The following is a 24879-nucleotide window of genomic DNA, read 5'->3' on the forward strand; positions in this document are numbered from 1 at the left end:
CCACGACAGGAATTCCCAATCCTCCAAAATTTTTAAGCTCTTGTTTTTTCCATACTCTTTTCTTTTTTCTTTCTTCCTTTCTTTTTTTTTTTTTTTTGTCTCTTTTTTTTTCATCTTCCCTAGGGCTGCGCTTGTGGCATATGGAGATTCCCAGGATAGGGGTCTAATTAGAGCTGTAGCTGCCGGCCTACACCACAGCCACAGCAACGCCAGGTCCGAGCTGCGCCTGCAACCTACACCACAGCTCATGGCAATGCTGGATCCTTAACCCACTGAGCAAGGCCAGGGATTGAACCTGCAACCTCATGGTTCCTAGTCAGATTCGTTAATTAACCACTGTGCCAGGACGGGAACTCCTTTTTTTTCCTTCTTTTTTAACGCTGCATTCTGAATAATTTAATCAATTATATATGCCAGGCTGCTAATTTCTGCTAATAATATAAAATATCCATTTAACCTATCTGCTGAAATTTTATTTCAATGATTTTATTTATTTATTACTTTGTTTTTGCTTTTTAGGGCCTCAACTGTGGCATAACGAAGTTCCCAGGCTAGGGGTCAAATCGGAGCAGCAACTGTCGGCCTACGCCACAGCCATAGCAACATGGGATCTAAGCTGCGACCTACACCATAGGTCAAGGCAATGCTGGAAGCTTAACCTACTGAGCAAGGCCAGGGATTTAACCTGCATCCTCATAGATACTAGTTGGGTTCCTAACGTGCTGAGCCCCAAGGGGAACTCCCTCAATGATTTTATTTTTAATTTCTAAATGTTCCATTTGGTTCTTCTTTGACCTACCTCGTCATTTCTTAAGTCATTTGTTTCTCACTTTTTATTTCATTCTTTACTTCTAAAATGTATACAGATATTTTAGATTCTTTATTGCTTAATTCTAACATCTGAAATCCATAATGTCCTTCAGAAGTTCTTTAGGAATCTAAAACCTGTTTTTCATTGTCTTTATTTTTCCTGGTGACTCTCGATCATAGCTTCTAGTTTATTTATAGGACTGGTGATTTTTAACTGTGAGATCATAGTTGGCTGACCTTAACATGTGGAGAATTCTGATAGCAAAAACTAGAAATGCTTCTTCTACAGAGGATCTGTGTTTATTTCTCGTGGGAGTAGGTACTGTTGGTACTGTTACCAACCAAGGAACATGTGAGCCACAGTCACAGGTCTCAGTTTAATGCAAGATTCCTCCATCACAGTAGAGCCCCAGCGCCCAGTGGCCAGAGACCATTGCTGATGTGGGCATGTGACCCCAGGGCAACTCCGGCTTTTGCAATGACTTAGAGCTCACAAATCTCCACTGCAGTTTCAACTACTCTATCCGCTTATGGATATCTATGTATGTATAGGCCCCTCAGAGATTTTCTTACTTTTTTCAAAGCCGAGAGTATATTAAAAATTATGCTTTTCTAACATCTAAAATTTGTTTTACAGCAGGATGAGAGCCTTTAAAAATAAATAGCCCCCAATGGCACAACCTTGTAAATCAACTATGCTTTAATTAAAAACAAAAACAAAAATGAAAACTAGTCCCCATACTGGTAAAGTGAAAATCTTCTAACACATATGGATACAACTGTTTATTGATAGGATGTGACTTAGAAATGTAACTGGCTTATTGCTACCTGATCTTGTAAATCAAAATGCCACTGATAAATAGTTAAACATTTTTCTCATAATATTAAAAAGATTTCATATTTGGCTGTTCTAAATTTTTTTCTGAGTCCTATGTACTATTACCCAATCATTTGAAACGTCTAAAAGGGCAAAAGAAATCACATTCTTTTTCATAGTTAAAATTCTTCTTAGTACTATAGCTGCTCAAAATGCTGAACACATTCCAAATAAAGCCTAATACATCCTACAAACATGATTACAAGATTCTGTTCGATGATAAAAATTGCTGGCTTAGAAAATGAAAGTATCATATCTATACTCCCACATACAGCTAAATTGGCTTAATTCTACAGATGAGAATCTACAATCTTTTTCCAATGTGTGGATCTTGAATAATTTGTCAATAATTTGCTACACTCACTTTCAAACAAAGTGTTACATATAGTATTGATAATTACATAGTGATACTAGAACTTTTAACTGGTTTTAAAAAATACCAAAACTGAATTTTTGATGTCTAAAAACTAATTTAAAATGAAATGAGGAGTTCCCGTCATGGCGCAGCGGAAACAAATCCAACTAGGAACCATGAGTTTGTGGGTTCGATCTCTGGTCTTGCTGTGGCTCTGGCGTAGGCTGGCAGCTATAGCTCCGATTAGATCCCTAGCCTGGGAACCTCCATATGCCATGGGTGCAGCCCTAAAAGGACAAAAGCCAAAAAATAAATAAATAAATTGAGTACAACAGAAATTGACAGAACACTATAAATCAACTACAATAAAAATAAAATAAAAATAAATAAAATGAATCCATTTTTCCATTTAAGTAAGCTTTGGAAAATATGGAAAAGGGAAAAAAGTATATCCCATGTTTAAATGCCATAAGCAATTAATATGATTGACAGGCATAAAGGTGTGTTTTTCAAATTACAGTATGAACAGGAAATAATGGGCTAAACTTACAAGTTAGAGCATTTATTAAATTAAGCAGAAGTAGCATCAGTTTTCTTAATTAAGGAAAAACTTTTGAAAGGCTCTACATCAAAACTATTCTCTTAAGATTTGTTATACCTGATATAATTGGCCCAGTTTTATTTTATACTCAATCCATTTACACCCTCTTTACATCTTAAGTACTCTTTATAACATGATGAACATCTACTATAAAACCTTCTGAACTTATAAAGCATTCCAGAAACTATCATCATGTAGGATCATTTTTCTCCTTTTGTACATTACTATGATTAGACTATGAATTCTATCATCTGAAATCAGACATCTTTAAAACAGCAAGGCAGATTAGGCAGTATTATCTTCAAAAATGAAGTTTTTAAAGTAAATACGTTTTTTGTCCTAATAAAAGAACAGTAATTTAACAATTCTCACAAGACCTCACAGAATGAAGGAAAATCATTTTCATTGTTTTCATGACTATAAAATTACCAAATGTTAGATCATAAACTCATGATTCCTTAGTAAAGTGAGACATACAACCATGAAACACTGACAGTAAATCCTTGATACTGTCTTAAGGAAGCATGACTTCTTAATTTCTGAATCTCAACATGAGTATCATTTTATTAAAACCATTAAAACAACTGACTTTCTCACATGGTAGGGTTCTTTATTACCTTACAGTCTATTTGTGACCTTTGAATAAAAGTTTCAAAGATTAAAAAGAACAATTAAAATAATAATCATGATTACTGAGCCAATCTCTGAATTAAATTTCCATTATCTAACTTTCCCTCAGAATACATCAGAACTAAGGGTAGAATTATCATCTTCATTTGATATTTGACATTCTGAAAGATTACAGAACCTACTCATGGTTGCAGAATCAATGAAGGAAATCTTAGCTCTGATTGATACTAAGGCTCAAGGAGCCAGTTCTTAATCACCGTACTATCCTGCCTTTAACACTACTTGAACAGGTATTCAGAAAGGTGACCTTTCACATATTTGGCAGTCCAAATGCTAAAAATAACTACACTTAATAAAAATTATTCCAGAATATTTTAAGATATTTTAAGCACTGAATCGACTTTAACAGTTGAATATTAAATAATGAGCATGGCAAGGCAGTCCGTTCATTCTCCTACAGATAAAGTCTTAGAAACTTAACTAATCGAATTTTCCCCATAAACATAATCTTTTAAAAATCCATAAGGAAATACAAATCAAATCAATGAGATAGCAGTACATATTCATTAGCATAGCTAAAGCCCCAAACACTGACAATACCAAATGCTAGTGAAGATGTGGAACAACGCGAATTCTGTTTCTCTGCTGGTGAGAATGCAAAATGATGCAGTCATGATGGGAGACTGTTTGGCCATTTCTTTTTTTCTTTTTTTTTTTTTTTTTTTTTTTGTCTTTTTTGCTATTTCTTTGGGCCGCTCCCGCGGCATATGGAGGTTCCCAGGCTAGGAGTAGAATCGGAGCTGTAGCCACCGGCCTACGCCAGAGCCACAGCAACGCGGGATCCGAGCCTCGTCTGCAACCTACACCACAGCTCACGGCAACGCCGGATCATTAACCTACTGAGCAACGGCAGGGATTGAACCCGTGACCTCATGGTTCCTAGTCGGATTCGTTAACCACTGCACCACGACGGGAACTCCGTGTTTGGCCATTTCTTACAAAGCTAAACATAGTCTAAAACACAGTAATCACAGTCCTTAGTATTTATTCAAATGAGCTCAAATTTATGTCCACACAAAAACCTGCACATGAATGTTTACAGCAGTTTTATTCACAACTGCCAAAAAATGGAAGCAACATGTCCTTCAACAGGTGAATGGGTGAACAAACTAGGTACATTCATATAATGAAATACTATTCAGTGATAAAAAGAAATAAGCAATTATGCAATGAAAAGACACGAAAGAACCTTAAATGCATATTACTAAATGAGAGAAACCAGTACGAAAAGACAACTTACTGAATGATTCTTTTTTTTTTTTTTTTTTTTTTTTTTTTTTTTTGTCTTTTGTCTTTTTGTTGTTGTTGTTGTCGTTATTATTGCTATTTCTTGGGCCGCTCCCGCGGCATATGGAGGTTCCCAGGCTAGGGGTTGAATCGGAGCTGTAGCCACTGGCCTACACCAGAGCCACAGCAACGCGGGATCCGAGCCGTGTCTGCAACCTACACCACAGCTCACGGCAACGCCGGATCGTTAACCCACTGAGCAAGGGCAGGGATCGAACCCGCAACCCCATGGTTCCTAGTCGGATTCGCTAACCACTGCGCCACGACAGGAACTCCCATGAATGATTCTAATTACATGATACTCTGGAAAAGACAAAAGTCTAAAGCCAGTAAAAAGTGGGGGTAGTTCCCAGTGTGGTACAGCGGAAACAAATTCGATCCCTGGCCTCACACAGTGGGTTAAGGATCTGGCGTTGCTGTGAGCTGTGGTATAGGTCGCAGACATGGCTTGGATCCTGCATTGCTATGGCTGTGGTGTAGGCCTGCAGCTGTAGCTCCAATTCGACCCCTAGCCTGGTATCTTCCATGTGCGCCAGGAGTGGACCTAAAAAGCAAAAAAAAAAAAAAAAAAAAAAGAAAGAAAAAAATCAGTGGTTGCCAGGGGTTAAGGAGATCAGTAGGTGAAGGATGAACAGGAAGAGTATAGAGGATTTTCAAAGAAATGAAACTACTGAACCTCTTTTGTATGATACTATAATGATGATACAAGAAATTACGCATTTGCATAATGCAGTAAGCAGCTTGCACTGATGCGGTGCATTTGTTACAACTGATGGACCATGATTGATGTATTATTGATAGCTAAAGTCCATAATTTATATTAGGATTAGCTCATTGTGTTGTACAGTTATGTTTTGCATAATGAATAACAGACGTTATAACAACCTAACAAATAAATCATATTTTCTGTTCATTTTTGTGTAAAACTCAAGTTGCTCTAAAAAATAAAGTCCAGGAGTTCCCGTCGTGGCTCAGTGGTTAACAAATCCGACTAGGAACCATGAGGTTTCGGGGTCAATCCCTGGCCTTGCTCAGTGGGTTAAGGACCCAGCATTGCCGTGAGCTGTGGTGTAGGTTACAGACTCGGCTCGGATCCCAAGTTGCTGGGGCTCTGGCACAGGCTGGTGGCTACGGCTCCAATTTGACCCCTAGCCTGGGAACCTCCATATGTCACAGGAGTGGCCCTAGAAAAGGCAAAAAGACAAAAAATAAAAATAAAGATAAAAAATAAAGTCCATTAATTTTAAAAGAAATCTGTAGGTACTTAAGTACAATAAAAGAGTAATAATTGTAAAAAGCATTTAACAAAGGAAAATGCAAAGTAAGTTTTTTTTGAAAATAAGTTGGCAAGAAGTTAAGTTCCATCCCATTTTACAGTGAATTACAGAAACATTAGAATCAAATGGCTTATTATTTTATAACTTTGAATACAGTAAATTCATTTTAAAAATCACTATTTTGTATACCTGAAACTAATATATTGGTAATTAACTGTAATTAAAATAAAGAACCAGAGGATTTTTTGTAAAAAAAAAAAAGAAAAAAAAAAAAGAATCAATTGGCTTAAAAACAAAGAAACCTGGAAAATGAATTTCTAACTTTCCTACCCGACATGATTTAATAGTGTAAGTTTGTTTATATTAATATTATAAACCAAAAGAAAATATCTGTTAACTGAGCTTTCAGTGAATTTCAAAATATGGACTTTTCCTTATAAAAATGTAATAAATAAATTAAAAAAATTTTTCTGAAGAATCTGAAAATAAATGTATATATGTATATATATATATAACTGATTCACTTTGCTGTACACCTTAAATTAACACAACACTGTAAGTCACCTATACTCCTACAAAATTTTTAAAAAATGAACTTTTTCTGGTAGACTGCAATCTGATAAAAAGGTATTTGCTACAAATCATCTTTCTAGGAAAACAAAGCATTAATTTCTAAATAAATACTATAGAAAGCATATGACAAATTCTAAATCATTTTATTTTGAATTATTTACGCTGTTTTAATTTTTTTTTTTTTTTTTTTTTTTTGTCTTTTTGCCTTTTCTGGGGCCGCACCCGCGGCATATGGAGGTTCCCGGCCTATGCCACAGCCACAGCCACTTGGGTCCAAGCCACGTCTGCAACCTACACCACAGCTCACAGCAATGCCAGATCCTTAACCCACTAAGTGAGGCCAGGGATCAAACCCGCAACCTCATGGTTCTTAGTCGGATTCGTTAACCACTGCGCCACGACGGGAACTCCTCTTTTTGCCTTTTCTAGGGCCGCACCCAAAGCACATGGAGATCCCCAGGCTAGGGGTCCAAATGGAGCAGCAGCCGCCAGCCTACTCCAGAGCCACAGCAACGTGGGATCCTCAACCCACTGAGCAAGGCCAGGGATCAAACCCATACCCCATGGTCCCCAGTCAGATTTGCTAATCACTGAGCCACGGCGGGAACTCCCTGATTTTTTTTTTTTTTAAATATATTCAAAGATTTAAAAAACTAAACTACTGGAGTTCCCATCGTGGCGCAGTGGTTAACGAATCCGACTAGGAGCCATGAGGTTGCGGGTTCGGTCCCTGCCCTTGCTCAGTGGGTTAACGATCCGGCGTTGCTGTGAGCTGTGGTGTAGGTTGCAGACGCGGCTCGGATCCTGCGTTGCTGTGGCTCTGGCGTAGGCCGGTGGCTACAGCTCCGATTCAACCCCTAGCCTGGGAACCTCCATATGCCGAGGGAGCGGCCCAAGAAATAGCAACAACAACAACAACAACAACAACAACAACAAAAAAGACAAAAAGACAAAAAAAAAAAAAAAACTAAACCACTAAATCACAAAGAAATTTCAGTACCAGGAAATATCCTTAAAAACTGTAAAGCTGCAAAAAAAACTAATAGTGTAAAAACATTCTGTTTATAACCTTTTCTTCAAAAAGAAATTACAAGAGGCTCTTGGTCTAGATATTGACCTTCAACGACCCAAGACACCTGATACATGTCATCACCTTTTCAAGTTTAAATTTTTCTAAAGATCTTAAGGATCATTACTTAGGGCCTCAAATCATCGTAAAAATCCTACACTTTTTAATTTTTTTACAAAGGTTTTCCTGTCATTGATAACTATTTCAACCAAATAACATTCTTACATTGTTGTTTATCATATAATTAGCAAGAGTATGTATTTATAGCTTTATAATAATGAAAGAGACTATTTGAAGAAATTATAGTGAATATACTAAAATTTATGTGCTGTCTTTGCAATTTATAATGGATATTTTTCCTAGAGTTTTTTTTTACTTTTTTCTTGCCCTGGAATTCCCAAATATATGGAGTCAAAAGTTATTTTGGACTTTTTAAAAAACATTGATTGTTTCTGAATACAGATGAGAACAATGAATCCCAAGCCCCAAGAAGGACTAAATTTTTATTAATAAATATTACCTTAAAAAAATTATCAGGAGTTTCTTTCATGGCCCAGGGAAAAGGAATCTGACTAGTATCCATGAGGACACAGGTTTGATCCCTGGCCTTTCTCAGTGGGCTAAGGATCTGGAGTTGCCATGAGCTATGGTGTAGGTCACGGATGGAGCTTGGATCTGGTGTTGCTGTGACTGTTGGGTAGACCAGCAGCTATAGGTCTAAATTGACCCCTAGTCTGGGAACCTCCATATGCTGTGGGTGTGGCCCTAAAAAGCCAAAAAAAAAACCCAAAAAACAAAAACAACAACAACAACAAAAAAAAACAAGCAAAATTAACAAAAAACAGTATCAACTAAACTGTAAAGTTATTTTAAAATTTATAAATCTAAATATTTATGTGTGTTGCATATGACTACATTCTTAAAAAACAGTGTGAAAAAGTAATTTTTATTGGTTTTATTTTAAATAAGATTTTGTAAGTAAATAAAAAGGATGAATGAAATGAAAGCATATATCCCTAGTCCTAATAAATCTTTTTAATCAGTTATAATTCACACACTTTAAAAACCTGGCCCATATAAGTTGCCAGTCTTCATTCACTCTGATTTTTGACAAGAATTGATACATGGGTTTTATGTAGAAACTTTGCCCAATGAAATAATTATAACAAACAAAAGTCTCTTTAAATGGCGTGTTATTTTTAATCTTTGCTTTAGACTCTTGAATATAATGGTTTCATTATAATTGTTATGTTGTTAACAGAATATTAAGTAAACTATTGAAAAGGAATAAAAACATATACAAGGAATTAGATAGTAAAATAAAAACATATACAAGGAATTAGATAGTAAAAGCCTGCAATCAAGCCACTCCATATAAAGATGCAAATTTGGGTAGAAAGATGACCACAGCCAGAAGAAATGAGCGATATTACCATGTGTAGCTGCTTGCCCATAAAAATGAAGATCTGCTATTAGTGCTCTCAGGCTCAAGGTGAGCGTCTATGGAAGTCAGTGTTCCACAAATGCTGTCACAACCTACTGGAGGAAGAATTAAGTGTGTCCTAACTCTAGTAGGAGAGGACTCTTAGAAGCTTGCATTTAGTGTTTCCTTCAGACTTCACCCTATGTACCTACCCTATGTTGATTCTGGTTCAGATACTTTTTCTTTTTCTTTCTTTTTAGGGCTGCACCAGCAACATGTGAAAGTTTCCAGGCTAGGGGTCAAATCAGAGCTGCAGTGGCCAGGCCAGCCTACGCCACAGCCATTGCAATGCAGGATCTGAGCTGCATCTGCCATCTACACCAACAGGTAACATAGGATCCTTAGCCCACTGAGCAAGGCCAGCGATCAATCCCGCATCCTCATGGATACTAGTCGGGTTTGTTTACCCTGAGCCCCAATGGGAACTCCCAGATACTTTTTTTCTTCCAGTTTTTATTGAGATATAACTGACATGTAGCACTGTATGAGTTTCAGGTACACAGCATAATGATTTGACTTACATACACCATCTATCACAATAAGTTTAGTGAACATCCAGCATCTCACATAGATACAGAATTAAAAAAACAGAAAAAAAATTTCTTTGTGGTGAAAACTCTTAGGATTTGCTCTCTTAACAACCTTCACATCTAACATAGAGCAGTGTTAATTATATTCATCATGCTACACATTTTATCCCTAGCATTTATTTATCTTGACATTGGAAGTTTGTACCTTCTGACTGCCTTCATTCAATATCCTCTCACCTTACCCCACTCCCAACCCTGTCTCTGGTAACCAAAAATCTGAGCTCTTTTTCAGTTTGTCTGTTTTTGCCATATAACTGACCTAAAACACTATGTTAGTTACTGTTGCACAACACAATGATTCGGTATTTCTGTATGATTAACAATAATCACCATGATATGTCACCACACAAAGATATTACATAATTATTGACTATATTCCTCAAACTGTATATCTCATAGCCATCACTCATTTACTCTGCAACTAGAAGTCTGTATCTTTAATCTCCCTTCTCTTCTTCTCTCCTCCCTTCCCTCTGGCAACCACCTATCTGTTCTCTGTAACTTTAACTTGATTTCTATTTTCTTACGTTTGTTCATTTGTTTTGTTTTTTAGATTCCCATATAAGTTAAATCATCCAGTATTTGTCTTCCTCTAACTTGCTTCATATACTTTCACTATAATATATTACAGCCACAAGCAGGACTATGTATTGAGTGCTGTGACTCCTCCTAACAAATCACCAAACTTGGGGGTGGTTTTAGAGATCCCCAACACAGGAAATAATATATTTCAAAATGAACTACAAAGGAAACTATCTACACCAGGATGCTGGAAACCTGGAGTTTGGCGTAAACTCGTTGTGGCGCAGTGGAAATGAATCCGAAAGTATTCATGAGGATGCGGGTTCGAGTGGGTCGGGGATCTGGCAGTACCATGAGCTGTTGTGTAGGTCAAAGATGCAGTTTGGATCCTGTGTGGCTGTGGCCAGCAGCTGTAGCTCTGATTTGACCTCTGGCCTGGGAACTTCCATATGCCACGGGTGTGGCTCAAAAAGCACACACACACACACACACACACAAGATTTAATGATGAATAAAATAATTAGCTGTTCCAGTCATCATTATCAAAAACATATAAAAATGAATCGATAAACTGTAGACTCAAAGATTTCTATGCATAGAAGGAATTTTTGTGCCCTATGAGGCAGTAGATTGGTAGATAACAGAAGGCAGACTTTAGAAAATGAAAAATTAATATAGCAATGTGCTTTATAGGAATAATTAACTGAGTGGATCCTACCATCTTCAGAGAAGACTTTATAAGACAATATAACAACCAATAAAAAAACCTCTTAAATGACAAAATTTTTCATCTTACTCTATTGGGACTTCAAAAAACTTTTACAATAAATCATTTATATGACAGAAAATGTGAAATTACAATACACACTTCAGAAATTAGTCTATAAATAGTATTAGCTAGCATTTACTCAATAAACAAGCATGCAATGAAAACTTGTGGCTGTCAAGACATTTATTTCCCTTTAGCTATTTGATATGTAGCTTCTATGTAAGCTAGAAACACAACACTGGTTCAGTATCTTCCTGAATTCTTCAATAAAGAGATAATATTTCCATTTAAACATACCTTAACTATTTCTTCAATGAAACAAATGTGAGAGACAGGATCTCTCTTCTTGGCTAATATTTTTTGTAGATGTTGTACCTAAAAAAGGAAAAGAGAGAGATAATGTATATAATGGAGTATTTTCAAATGAAATAAGTACAAAGCATTGGCATTAGAAAGAGTAAGGAAAAAAGCATTTTGCTACCACTCTTACAAACATTATAATCAGCTAGCATCGGTAATCTGAATGCTTAGAGATTTTTAAGAAACATGCCCAAGGTCATACAACTTAGAATAACCAGGAATTAACCTGTAATTAATGGTTTTTGAAATCTCTAAAATATCTACCTGGCCACAAACAGTAAAAATATGATCCACAAGTTTCTCCATATTGGTCCAGAGGGAAGCACGAAACACTGCAGTGTTTCCTGGCGTTGGCATCGTAGATCGTCCAGGACCCCCTGTTTATGTGACAAAAAGAACCATGAAAAACAAAAATTTCCAAACATAACAAAGTATATATTACAAAAAGCACATGAAGGCTAAAAACTGAGAAGTTCCTTTTTGATGAAATAATAATTTCTTTTCTTTCTTTCTTTTTTTTTAAATGACTGTACACATGGCATATGGAGGTGCCCAGGCTAGCAGTGGAATTGGAGCTACAGCTGCCAGTCTACGCCACAGCAAGGCAGGAACCTTATCTCACTGAGCGAGCCCAGGGATCGAACCTGCAACCTAACAGACATGATGTTGGGTTCTTAACCCGCTGAGCCACAATAGGAATTCCAAGAAATAAGAATTTCTTTTGAGTGATATAATAAAAAAAAATTTAACTTTTTGTGTTTAAGGAAGGGACATAAGATATCTCTCTCTCCCTCTGTCTCTCTCTCTCACAGACACACACACACTACAGCCAGCAAAGATAATACGGAGAACAGAATGAATGAAAAGGGTTTCCTAGAAGGGGGAGCTGGGGTGGTGGACGACAGTACCGGGTGAAAGGAACATGGACAGAAGTGGTAAGTCTCTGGACCACATAAGTGTTTTACATATTTCAAGATAAATTTAAATTTTGAAAGAATGAAAAAAACAAACTATAATTTAATACAAAAAATACAGAAACACATAAAACTAATGGTCAAATTAATAATACAACCACGCATGGGAAAATAATTAATTCAAGTAATTTTAATTTGCAGAATCCTGACTTTAGTAAGATATATTTAGGTGAAAAAAGAATTGTAACAGAGTATTACATGGTACTTAATAGATGTGTTGCTTGAAAGTAATGCTGAAACTAGTTTAGCTATATTTTAGAATGGTACAAACCAAGGCTTTCAGTATCAACTGAATAAAGATACAAATACGTAATGGGAATTAGACGTATTTGCCAATTCTGTTCTCTAAAAAGAGAGAAATGACAACTCTTTAATAGAAAAGAGTATTCTTAATACCCAAATTTTGAAATCCATGGCACCATTCCCCAATAAAAGAAACTCATTGGAAAAAAAAAAAAAACAAAAAAAAAACCTCATTGGGGGAAAAAAAAAAAAAGTGATTCCCTATCTGGAGCAGTGAAAACAGAAGATGAACCTGGTATATATTGCACCAGAGAACAAAATACATGTTCAAAGACAAACAGGCAGGGAACTATAGCCAATCACTTGGGATGGAACATGACAGAGGGTAATTGAGAAAAAGAATGTATGTACACGTGTAACTGGGTCACTTCTGTATGGCAGAAACTGAGAGAACATTGTAAATCAACTACAATAAAAAATTCTTTTTAAAAGAGACAAATGGGAATCCCCGTCCAAAATAATAATGATGACAATGGTCTATAATATACTAGTTGATTAAAAAGTGTGGGAACTGATGCTTACAGAAGAGTGTCAGTTAATAAAAGCAGAAGGAATGACAAAATTAGAAAAAAGCAAATCATCACTTTATAACTGCTAACTAGTAAATAATTGAGGGAAAAATTATCACTGGACACTAAAACACTGGGTAAAATGTTACGGAGAACAGGATATTCACATGGTCTATCAAAATACGACCACAAATTACTAATTACAAAGGAAAGAGTAGTTTTTATAAGAAGCAATCTGGCATACACCATAATAACCAATAAGCAATAATGAGACAAATTGACATAATTTTGGTGCTTCCTGCTATGATGTAATGAGAAATATACAACATTATCATCTTACCAGTTTGTTCACCCTGAATGAAATCATGAAGAAACAAATTCAGATTGTGGGGCTCTCCAAACGTGTTTATGCCTTAAAAGGCAAAAAAAGGCAGCAGGGTTGTTTTGGATTAAAGGAGAGCAGAGACAAGATAACCAACAGAAAAGCGTAATTGCTGACTGGCTCAAGTTGGGAGGAGGAAAAGCAGATATAAAGAATATTTTGTGAAAATAACTAAAAAATACTGACTAGGATTACATGCTAAAATAATATTAACCTATCGATGTGAAATTTCTTGAGTGACAGTGATGCCTGAGAATGTTACTGGATATAAGAGATACACACAACTATTTGTACAGATTTGAAATGTTTCAACACAAAAAGAAGCAATTTTAAACTCAAACTGAAAAGCATACATTTCAATCCAAATTAAGCTTAAAAACCAGGCAGTACAAGAGCCCATTAATGACTAGTCTATCCTGCTTTTACAGAGGGCAAGAATCAAGAAAACAAGAAGCTATGTTTGTAAGCTTTTCATTCTAATTTTTCCACAACTCCAACTTTAGAAAAGAACTACATATTCCTTTAGTAAAGTGATGGTATTATTCTTTACTCTGATAATAGTGGAAAGCAATAAGAAAAGAGACATATAAAGGAGAGAGACATTGGCTTTAAAAATATGAGTAATTCCAGAGTTACCATTGTGGCTCAGAGAGTTGAGAACTGTATCCGTGAAGATACAGTTTGATCCCTGACTTCACTTGGTAGGTAAGGATCTGGTATTGCTGCAAGCTGCAGCATAGGTCATAGATGCAGTTCAGATCCAGTGTTGCTATGGCTATGGTCATAAGTCTACAGCTGCAGCTCTGATTTAACCCCTAGCCCGGGAACTTCCATATGCCACAGGTGCAGCCATGACAAGAAAAAAAAAAAAAAGAATAATTACTGTTCAAAACTAGGTCTAATTAATTCTTAAAATTATTTGCAATGCTGTACAAGGAATACTAAGGAAAAGTACATGGACCAGAGAGCTAATACTAAAACAATATACAATTGTCTCAGGTGGGAATAGCTCCTCACCAGAGCAAAGCCTCCCCCGGAAAATGCTGTGGGAACCAGTGTCAAGGTGGGAAGACCTGAACTGTAACTAATGAATTGCTAGAGCTCAGTGTGGACAACTCTGAGAGTTAAATAAGCAAAAGAGGATCCCACAGTATTGTGAGCTTTACCTTCAAAGGTTCAGCTAGGTTACATGATGAATAATGAAGAAAAATCCCCTCAGGCTTCCAGCAGGAGCACGGGGGAAATCATTTTGATATACACCAGAGTACTCTTGTTCTTTTCTTTTTTGGAAAAAAAAAATGTTTTTCCTTGTTATGAGTACTCTTAGGATTTGCTCTCTTAACAACTTTTATATATAACACACAGCAGCAGTGTTAATTATGTTCATCACGCTACACATGATATTCCTAGTACTTACATATCTTATAACTGGAATTTTATAGCTTTTGATGGCCTTTATCCAATTCCCTCTTCCCCTCCCCTCTACCTCTGGCAACCACAAATCTAATTTTTTCTGAGTGTATCTATTTGTTTTTGAAGTATAATTGACCTACAATATTACATTCGTTCCTGGTATATAACATATACTACTACATATCCAAAATGGTCACCATAAGCCTAGTGACTATCTGTCACCATACAAAAACATTAAATAATTATTGACTGTATTTCCCACACTGTACATTTCATACCCATGATTCATTTGTTTTTTAACTGGAAATTTGTACCTCTTAATATCCCTTAACCTATCTCTCTCCTTCCCCTAACTACTTCCCATCTGGCAACCATGTGTTTGTTCTGTGTATCTATGATTCTCATTCTGTCTTGTTATGTTCATTTGTTTTGTTTTAGAGACTATACGTAAGTGAAATTGTACAGTATTTATCTTTCTCTGTCTGACTTATTTCACTTAGCCTAATACCTCTTAGCCTAATACCTCTAGAGCCATCTATTTTGCCATAAATGGCAAAAGTTTATTCTTTTTATGGGTAATACTCCACTGCATATCACTTTTTGTTTATTGATTCATATATTGATGAGCACTTAGGCTGTTTCCATATCTTGGCTATTATAAATAATGCTGCTACAGATATAGAGGTGCATATATCTTTCAAATTAGTATTTTCATTTTCTTTTGGATAACCCAGGAGTGGAACTGCTGTATGTAGTTCAATTTTTTTTTTCTTTTTTTTTTTTTTTAGGGCCACACCTGTGGCATATGCGAGTTCCCAGACTGAGGGTTAAATAGGAACTACAGCTGCCAGGCTATGCCACAGCCACAGCAACTCGGGATCCAAGCAGCATCTGTGACCTACACCATAGCTCATGGCAATGTCGGATCCCTGACCTGTCAAGTGAGGCCAGGGATCGAACCTGAATCCTCATGGATACTAGTCAGATTCATTTTCTGCTGATCCACAACAGGAACTCCCTATTTTTTTTTTTTTTTTTTTTTTTTAAGAGCAGAGAGCACTCTTTTCTTAACAAGGCCTAGTCTCCGGAGAATTAATGAAAACTAATGAGAACCTTACCTGCTAGGGTGTTATCAGATCCTAACTGAGTTGGGAAAGGAAATAACCAACCCCAGCCCACTCTAGTCATCCTTCCCCACCTAAAGAAGAAGAAGAAAATTTTAAACCTGTGTGAAGTTCCAAGTACAAAGGTATAAGCTCACTAAAAGAGTAAGACCTAATAATAGCACCATAAAATGCTTTCCCCTCCCCACACATCTCACTACATTATTAAAGACCTATTTACAGCAGTACCTGTAGAAAAAAAGAACAACTTGCAAGGTATAACAAAAGGTCAAAAACTCAATTTTAAGAGAAAGAACAAGCATCAGAACCAGACAAAGCAGGGGTATTGAGATTACCAAACCAGGTATTTAAAACACTCAAGATTAACATGCTAAAGTCTCTAATGGGTAAAGCAGACATGCAAGAACAGATGGGTAATGAGAGCAAACAGATGAAAATCCCTGTGAAGGAGACAAAAAGAACTACTAGAGATTAAAAAAAAACCCAAAAAACAAAAAACAAAACAAAACACTGTAACAGAAACGAAGCATGCCTTTGATGGACTTTTTAGTAGACAGAGCATGGCTGAGGAAGAATCTGTGACCTAAAGGATCTATCGATACAATCCTCAAAAAGTATTTAAAACAAAATGAAACAGAAGAAAATATCTAAAGACTCTGGGACAACTACAAAAGGTATAACATACCATATGGTAAAATAAAAAGGAGATGAGAAAAAGGAACAGAAAAAAATATTTTAAACAATAAAGACTGAGAATTTCCCCAAACTAATGTCAAGCATCAGGACACAGATCCATGAAGCTCAGAGTCCTTCAAGCTGGATAAATGCTAAAAAAAAAAAACAAAAACAAAAAACTAAAAAACAAGCAAAACTTATGCATATCATTTTCAAATTAAAGAAAATCAAAGAGAAGGAAAAAATCCTAAGTCAGAGGAAAAAAAAATTTTACATATAGAGAAACAAAGAGTTACATACAACTTTTTAGAAACTGTGCAAGCAAGAAGAGAGCAGAATGAAATATTTAAAAGTTGAGAAAAAAAAAAAGAGCCTAAGATTCTGTACTATGCAAAAATATTCCTCAAAAGTTAAGAAGAAATAAAGAGGGTAATTAATGATATGAAAGCATATATTTAAAAAGAGAAAGATCTAAAATCAATTACTTAAAAAAAATAGAAAGATCTAAAATCAATTACTTAAGTTTCTGTCTTAGGAAACTAGGAAGAGTAAACTGAAGACAAAGAAACAAAAGAAATAATAAGGATATCAGCACAAACCAGTGACAATGCAAATAGGAAATGAATAGAGAAAATCAATGAAACCAGAGAGCTGGTTCTTTGAAAAGATTAGTAAAATTTTTAATCCTATATCCAGGCTAACTAAGGAAAAAAGGGAGAGGATACAAATTACTAATATCAGAAATGAAAGACAACATATCACCGTGTAGATCCTATGTTAACTGAAAGTATGACAAAGGAATACTATGAACAACTCTATGCCCACAAATTTGATAACCCAAATGAAATAGACCAATTCCTTGAAAGAAATCTGCAAAAGTTCATACAAGAATAAAGAGATAATTGGAACAGGCCTATAACTATCAAGGAAGTTGAATAAATACTTAATAGTGATCCAAAACAAAAGCACAGGCCCAGATGGGTCCAATGTGATCTACCAAACACTTAAGGAAGACGTTATACCAATTCTCTACTACCTTCTTCGGAAGACAGAAGCAGAGGGAACATTTTGTGACTCATTTCATGGGAACAGTATTACCCTAATACTAAAACCAGGCAAAGATAACACAAGAAAATAAAACTACAGACAACATCTCATGAACAGAGATGTAAAAATCCTCAACAGAATATTAGCAAATAAAATCCAAAAATGTATAAAAAGGTTTTGGCAGTATCACCAAGTGGGATTTACCCCAGGTATGTAAGCCTGGTTCAATAGTTGAAAACCAGTTTATGTAATTCATCACATCAATAGGCTAAAACAAACAAACAAAAAAACTTCACATGATCACATCAATACATTTGGTCACATTTGACAAAATCCAACACCCATTAATGTTAAAAACTTTCAATAAACTAAGTATAAAGGAAACTTTATTAACTTAATAAAGACTATTTATTAATGCAGCTAACATCATACTTAATGATGAGAAGTGTTCCCCTTAAGATTAGGTACAAGGTAAGAATGTCCCCTCTCACCAGTACTTTTCAATATTATAGTGTAAGTCCTTGCTAATGCAATAAGGCAAGAGAGGGAAAGAAAGGCATACACTGGGAAGTAAGACGTAAAAATGCCTTTGTTTGCAGATACACAGATGGCAAATAAGCATACGAAGACATGTGCCACATCATACATCATCAGGGAAATGCAATTTAAAACAACGCTGAGATACTAGTACATATTTATCAGAATGGCCAAAATCTGGAACAGCAGTAAAACCAAATGCTGGTGAGGATATGGGGCAACAGAAACCCTCTTTTACTGACAGCATAAACACAAAATGGTAAAACTACTTTGGAAGACAGTTTGGTCGTTTCTTAATACACTAAACATACTTTTACCATACAATTCAGCAACTGTACTCTTTGGTATTTACCCCAAAGAGCTGAAACTTATGTTCAGACAAAAACCTGTACACAGATGAAGCTTTTGTTCAAAACGCCAAAATTTGAAAGCACTCAGAATATTTCACTAGGTAGATGGATAAATAAAATGTGGTACCTCCATACAATAGAAAATTATTTAGCACTTAAAAAAAAATCTATCAAGCCATGAAAAGACATGGAGGAAACTTAAATGCTTACTAGCAAGTGAAAGAAGCCAATCTGCAAAGGCCACATAATGTATAATTCCAACAAGATAACATTCTGAAAAAAGCATTAATTATATTCATACAGAGACAATAATAAGATCAGTGATTATGAGGGCTGGGATGAGGGAGATGAATAGGCAGAGGATTTCTAGGCACATGAAAGTATTGTTTGATATTATACTGATGGAGATATGGCATTCACTATAAGTTTGTCCAAACCCATAGACATATAAAACCAACAGTAACGCTAGTATAAACTATGGACTTTGCGTGATTATGACATATCAATGTAGGTTCACCAATTATAACAAATGCAGCACTCTGGTGAGGGATGTTGATAATGAGACAGGCTTGTGTGTAGGGATGAGGGTATGTGAGAAATTATACTTTGCTCTTAATTTTCCTGTGAACCTAAAACTACTTTAAAAAATAGTCTTAAAAAATAAAAATTTTAAAAAGGATGAATAAATAAAGTGATGGTCCCTGTATACCCCTTCCTTCCTAGTCTCATTTTCCTTGATCTCCCTCCCTGCCCCAAGCTAATGTTATTTTGAAATTAATGATTATTACAATGTATATATTTATACTTTCATTACATATGTATGCACATAAAAGAATATATAGCACAGTCTGTCATGTTCTTAGGCTTTTAGTATGTATCATACTGTATCCTTCTGAAACCTGTTTTTTTCATTTAAGGGTGTTCAGAATTATCTATACTGATAAATTAATTTAAATATTGTATACTAGTCTACTTAGTAACTCAAGTTTATTCATTTTTCCAGTGCAAACGATGATTTTCAAAGTTTAACTATTACGAATAATAGTAAAATAAAAATTCTTATACATAGATGCCAGTTTCTCTAGGGTATATTTTTATAAGAGAAAAGGTAAGATTATAAGGTATACCCATTTATAAAAATTTTTCACCACATCTGTGGCATGCAGAAGTTCCCGGGCCAGGGACTGAAACCTATGCTACAGCAGCGACGTCAGATCCTTAATCCACTGAGCAACCAGGGAACTCCCAAGGTATGCCATGTGTAACCTTGGATATCAGTTTGATAAAACTGACTATAGTGGCTGAAACACTTTATTCTCCAACAATCAGAGTACAGGAGTTTCTGCATTCATCCAATATTTGGTCCTATCTTAGATTAAGATTTTGCCAATTTCATGACTGAGAAATAGCATCTTGCATCATTTGTATTCCCTTCTAACTCATTCATATCCTCTAAAAAGAGGCTGAACATCTTTTCCTGTCTATTGGATGTGTTCTTCTATAGCTGCCTATTTATAGTCTTTATTTTTTCAATTGAGTGGTTTATCTTTTTCTTATTGAATTATAAACTTTTGGATACATCCTGGGTAACATGTTTTCCCCTAAAATTATAATAATGTTACTTTTTTTTTTTTTTCTGTCTTTTTCTGTCTTTTTGCTTTTCTAGGGCCGCTCCTGCGGCATACGGAGGTTCCCAGGCTAGGGGTCGAATTGGAGCTGTAGTCACTGGCCTACACCAGAGCCACAGCAATGTGGGATCCAGATCCGAGCCGTGTCTGCGACCTACACCACAGCTCACGGCAACGCCAGATCGTTAACCCACTGAGCAAGGGCAGGGATTGAACCTGCAACCTCATGGTTCCTAGTCAGATTCGTTCACCACTGAGCCACTAGGAAACTCCATAATGTTACTTATTATTAGACGTTTGAGACAATCTTAAACATATAGAAAATTTGAAAATATAGAGAAGATATTTTTTCCTGAATCATTTGGGAATAAGTTATTGACATGATGCCCTATCACCCAGGAAAGCTTTAATGTGTATTTCCAACAAAGAGGACATTCTACTACATAATCGACAAGATCAGGAAATTAACATTAAAACTGCCAAGGTAACATTAAAAAAATAACAGTGGTTATTCTTCTTAAAAATAAGAGAGGATTTATGCTTAAGGCTTCGACATTAAATCATGGTATCCACTCCTCAACAGATGATAATAAGGCTTTAAAACTCTTTATCCTTTCAAAGCGGGGGGCATACATTAGGACTGACAGCATGAGAATAACTGCTTTCAATTTTTTCTATTCTTGACAATACAAGAGGGAATGAGATTAAACTGCTTCTGGAAATTTAAACATTAGATCAAACTTTCTGAGAATAATTGCAGGGAAAAGCTGACAGTGAAATCTCCTCTGGCAATTTCTTTTCAAAGCTCTCCTTTTGGGATGGTCTTAATACAGACCTATTCAGAGGCGAGGGCTAACCTTTGAAAATCCCTTTAAGATCTGAGATTCTTTTATCTCTTTTTATCTAGTGCAAATTATTTATGAGTGACATATATCCTGTGTTATTTAAGGCTGTGTTTATATAACAAACATAAAAATAATAATCAATGGTTGCAATTTTATAAATAGTAGCCCTGTATCAAGAACTCTGTTATTAATTTTACATGTGTCATTTATCCTTGAGGACAACTCTATGATATTAGAGTATCTTCTTCAATAGAAAAATAGGAAGAGAAAAAACTGGAGACAACAGTATAGCCAACACTTTCGGGACTTTGTCTGTACTACGAAGAAATCAGACAGAAAACTGAAGGAAGAAATGGAGTCAAGATAGATGTGTTTGCCCGTCTTTACACAGAAGATACAATAAATAGCATGACTCTATGTGATGGGAAAGAGACATAATAAAAGAAAAACCAATGATGTGGCAGACAGAGGGGATCTTTTAAGGAATGGCTGTGAGGGATGGAATCTAACATAAACAAAGAGCACTTGGTCTCTCCTAGGAGCAAGCCCAGTTCATCCATATTAACTGCAGAGCAGACAGACCATAGGCAGAGAAGTGCAGAGTTTGCATCGCTTAGAAAAATGAGACGTACACAAAAAGTGTAATCTTTCCTGTGTATGAAGTGTGTTACACAAGTGGATGTCATCATCATGCATGTTTTGGCAGGAAAAGGCTTAGGACTGCTACCTTGAATCGACCTACCCCACTGTGAATCTACTGCATTTTGTTTTCTTTAGAGTTTGCTGTAGTTGTAATGTTCCCAAAGCTTTGATCAGCTTCTATCTCCACTATATTTAGCCATTATTGCTCCTGAGTACCAGAATCAGGAGAAAAAGCTCAGAAAGATGAGATAGAGATCGTATTTCCTTAAAAAATATTTTCTGCCTCAGTAAGTACATATGAGGATAAGGATTTCAGAAAGAAAAAAAAAATGTTTCTTTTTTTCCTTGCATCTGTTTCCTCTGAACTAAAAGAAGACACAGTTTATAGTTTTTATCTAGAAGTTCTGAATATACCAATTGGCCAGTTCAAGTCACTGATTAGACAAAAAAGTTATAAATAAATTCTAAAACATAATTTCTTCTCTCATTTTCTGTCTACTAAAAAATGAGTCATTAGATTACTTTGAGACTTGAGTGTTTCACATACTATTCAAAGAACTTCTCAGTTATAAATAAATAAAGAAGCTAAATATAAACCGCATCCATACCTCTCAGAGCTGACTGGGAAGGCTGAGTCAAAACTTTGATGTCTAACGCACTGTTGATATTTTCTTCTATGGTAGCACAATATCCATCCACGACACTGGTAATAGTATCCTTCAAAGTTCCAAGATTATGGAAAACCTGAAGAGCTGTTCCGACCTGGGTTGGATTCTTTAAAAACGTGGTGGTGGGGTTGGTTGGGAATAGATATAAATAGGAAAAGAAACAAAACCAACATGAATCCACAACTTTAAGTGGCACCTGAACAGTTACTACCTTATTTTATTGTTTTATTTTTACTACCATATCTTAAAATTATCACAGACAAGAGCAAAGGCAATGTATTTGAAACATATATTACTTTTAGTCATTTATTTCATAAAAGATAAAGTTCAATACCACATGTATGACTTTCTCCCTTTCCCTTTTCCCTGTCAAAAGATAACAAAATCAAAAACCTTTTATGTTATTAGAGCGTATTTAAATTTTATCACCAATCCTTATGAAGACAGCCATGCTGGAACTAAAAAGAACCCTACATTCATTTACAGAATAAATAAATGAATTCTGCAGTTAACTGAGGACTGAGCCATGCAGACTGATACTATTATTCATTACATTTCTCATTCATTTATTTATTCAAATCACAAATATTTAAACAGTTCTTACTATGGGTCTATCTTGCTTCTATGTGCTAGAAATACAGTAATAAATAAAACCAACTGAGTAGGTGCCCTCATGGATCTTATATTTACTGAGAAATATGTAAAAAATAAATAGAATAGCAGCTAGTGATAAATGCCACAAAAGGGAAGGAGTAAGAAGAAAGAATGATATGGAATAATACAGAGGGAAAAGTCAGAGAAGTCACCTCTAGAATGATATATAAACAGAATCCTGCACCCAGTAAGGTAGGAAATCTTAGGAGGATATGAGGAAATACAGATCTGGGCAAAGTCACCAACCAAAGTACAGGGTAAATTGTGCTTAGTAGCTAGTGAAACAGCAATTAGGCCATGATGGTGGCTGGAGCAGAGTGACTGAAGCAGAGAGAGGTAAGTAAAGAGATGGGTAGCAGAAATACTCTTGATGAATAGATTTAGGTCCACAGTGATATAAATAGTTTGCTGGACTTGTCACTAAGTAAATGACTGAATCATCAGGACAGATCTTGTACAGCAGTATATATATCTAGGCCCAAACAGCTGAAATTTCTCTTTAATTTATGATTCAGTGTTTGTTATTAATGGCATATAGTTAAAAAGTTAAGTAATTTCACTAACATTTTCTTGACTGTTAAGTTTACAAATAAGAAAAAATGTTATTTCTGAAATCTACTGGTGTTAGTAATAGTATATGCTGGCAGGCAGGCAGACACACACACAGACACACACACACTCTCTCTCAGAGGTAGAGAAGAATCAGCTTAAGGAAAATATCAGGAAACATGGCTGGTGAATGCCAATATCCATTTTAGATTTTCTAAAAAATTAGACAAGATAAAGAAGCCAATGGACATTGTCTCCTACTAAAATATATTTTAATGAAACAAATTCAATTTGATATGATTATAATAGAATTTTATCTAGGCTATACTGTCAATTCTGTATCAATGTACTAATAAAGAAAAAGGGAGACAGCTATTTTATACAAAATTATTAACTGAAAATACACGGTATAGCACTTTGGGTTGCTATTAGTTCCATTCCATCCATAGTGATTTTCTTCTCTTACTTTTCAGTGGATATCAAGAATCAAAATTAGAAGAAGGAAAAGAAATTTTTCCTATCACTATTCAAATGTCTACATAGTCTAAAAAAAGCATTGCTTGAGCAATTTCGAAGACTATTTCCATCTTATGAAACTAGAAATAGAGATACATACAATAAAATTATATTTATTGCCTTTATTATCCTCAAAGGACCTGAAAAGAAGTTCCTCAACATATAGGGTTTCAGTGATGTACAATTAATTCTGTAACTTCAACAGCTTACAATGAATGCACACTGAAAGTTAAATGTACATTTTTTGGGGGGGGAATTTTTCTGTGTGTTATTTTCCGTGTCCATGACATGCAGAAGTTCCCCAGCCAGGGATCAAACCCGCGTCACAGCAGTGGCAACACAAGATCCTTAACTAACTGAACTACCAGGGAATTCCATGAAAATTATATGTTTATGTTAATGGTCATATTTCACTTCAAAGATCTAACTAAAATGGAGTCTTTATAAGTTCCTACTCCAAAAATTAACTAAAACCTTTTCAAAATGGTAACATGTACAATGCATTATTAAAGAAGCATACAATATCAGAATGGCTATCATCAAAAAGACAAATAAATGTTAGCAGTGATGTGGGAAAAAAAAGGAGACCCTTGTACACTGTTAGTCAGAATATAAACTGAGGCAGCCACTATGGAAAACAGTACAGGGATCCTCAGAAAGTTAAAAATAATGCCCTAAAATCCAGTGGTTCCACTTCTGGGTATTTAGCCAGAGTACAAAAATACTAATTCAAAAATACATATGTACCTCTATGCTCACTGAAGTGTTATACAACAGCCAATATATATGGAAGTAACTAT

At 35.5% G+C, this 24879-nt stretch overlaps 1 protein-coding gene across 2 annotated transcripts in view; it reads right to left on the bottom strand.

The window, feature by feature from the left end:
• Nucleotides 1-24879, bottom strand: part of COG5 (component of oligomeric golgi complex 5) — a 280119-nt gene that overhangs the window by 110070 nt on the left and 145170 nt on the right. For both annotated transcript variants that reach the window (XM_021102595.1, XM_021102596.1), the window contains 3 exons: nucleotides 22301-22466; nucleotides 11528-11640; nucleotides 11201-11278 (listed from right to left, as the gene is read on the bottom strand). In XM_021102595.1, the coding sequence (XP_020958254.1) occupies nucleotides 11201-11278; nucleotides 11528-11640; nucleotides 22301-22466 (357 nt within the window). The remainder of the gene's footprint in view (nucleotides 1-11200; nucleotides 11279-11527; nucleotides 11641-22300; nucleotides 22467-24879) is intronic.

This window comes from Sus scrofa, chromosome 9 (assembly GCF_000003025.6).
Source record: "Sus scrofa isolate TJ Tabasco breed Duroc chromosome 9, Sscrofa11.1, whole genome shotgun sequence".
NCBI lineage: Eukaryota > Metazoa > Chordata > Mammalia > Artiodactyla > Suidae > Sus > Sus scrofa.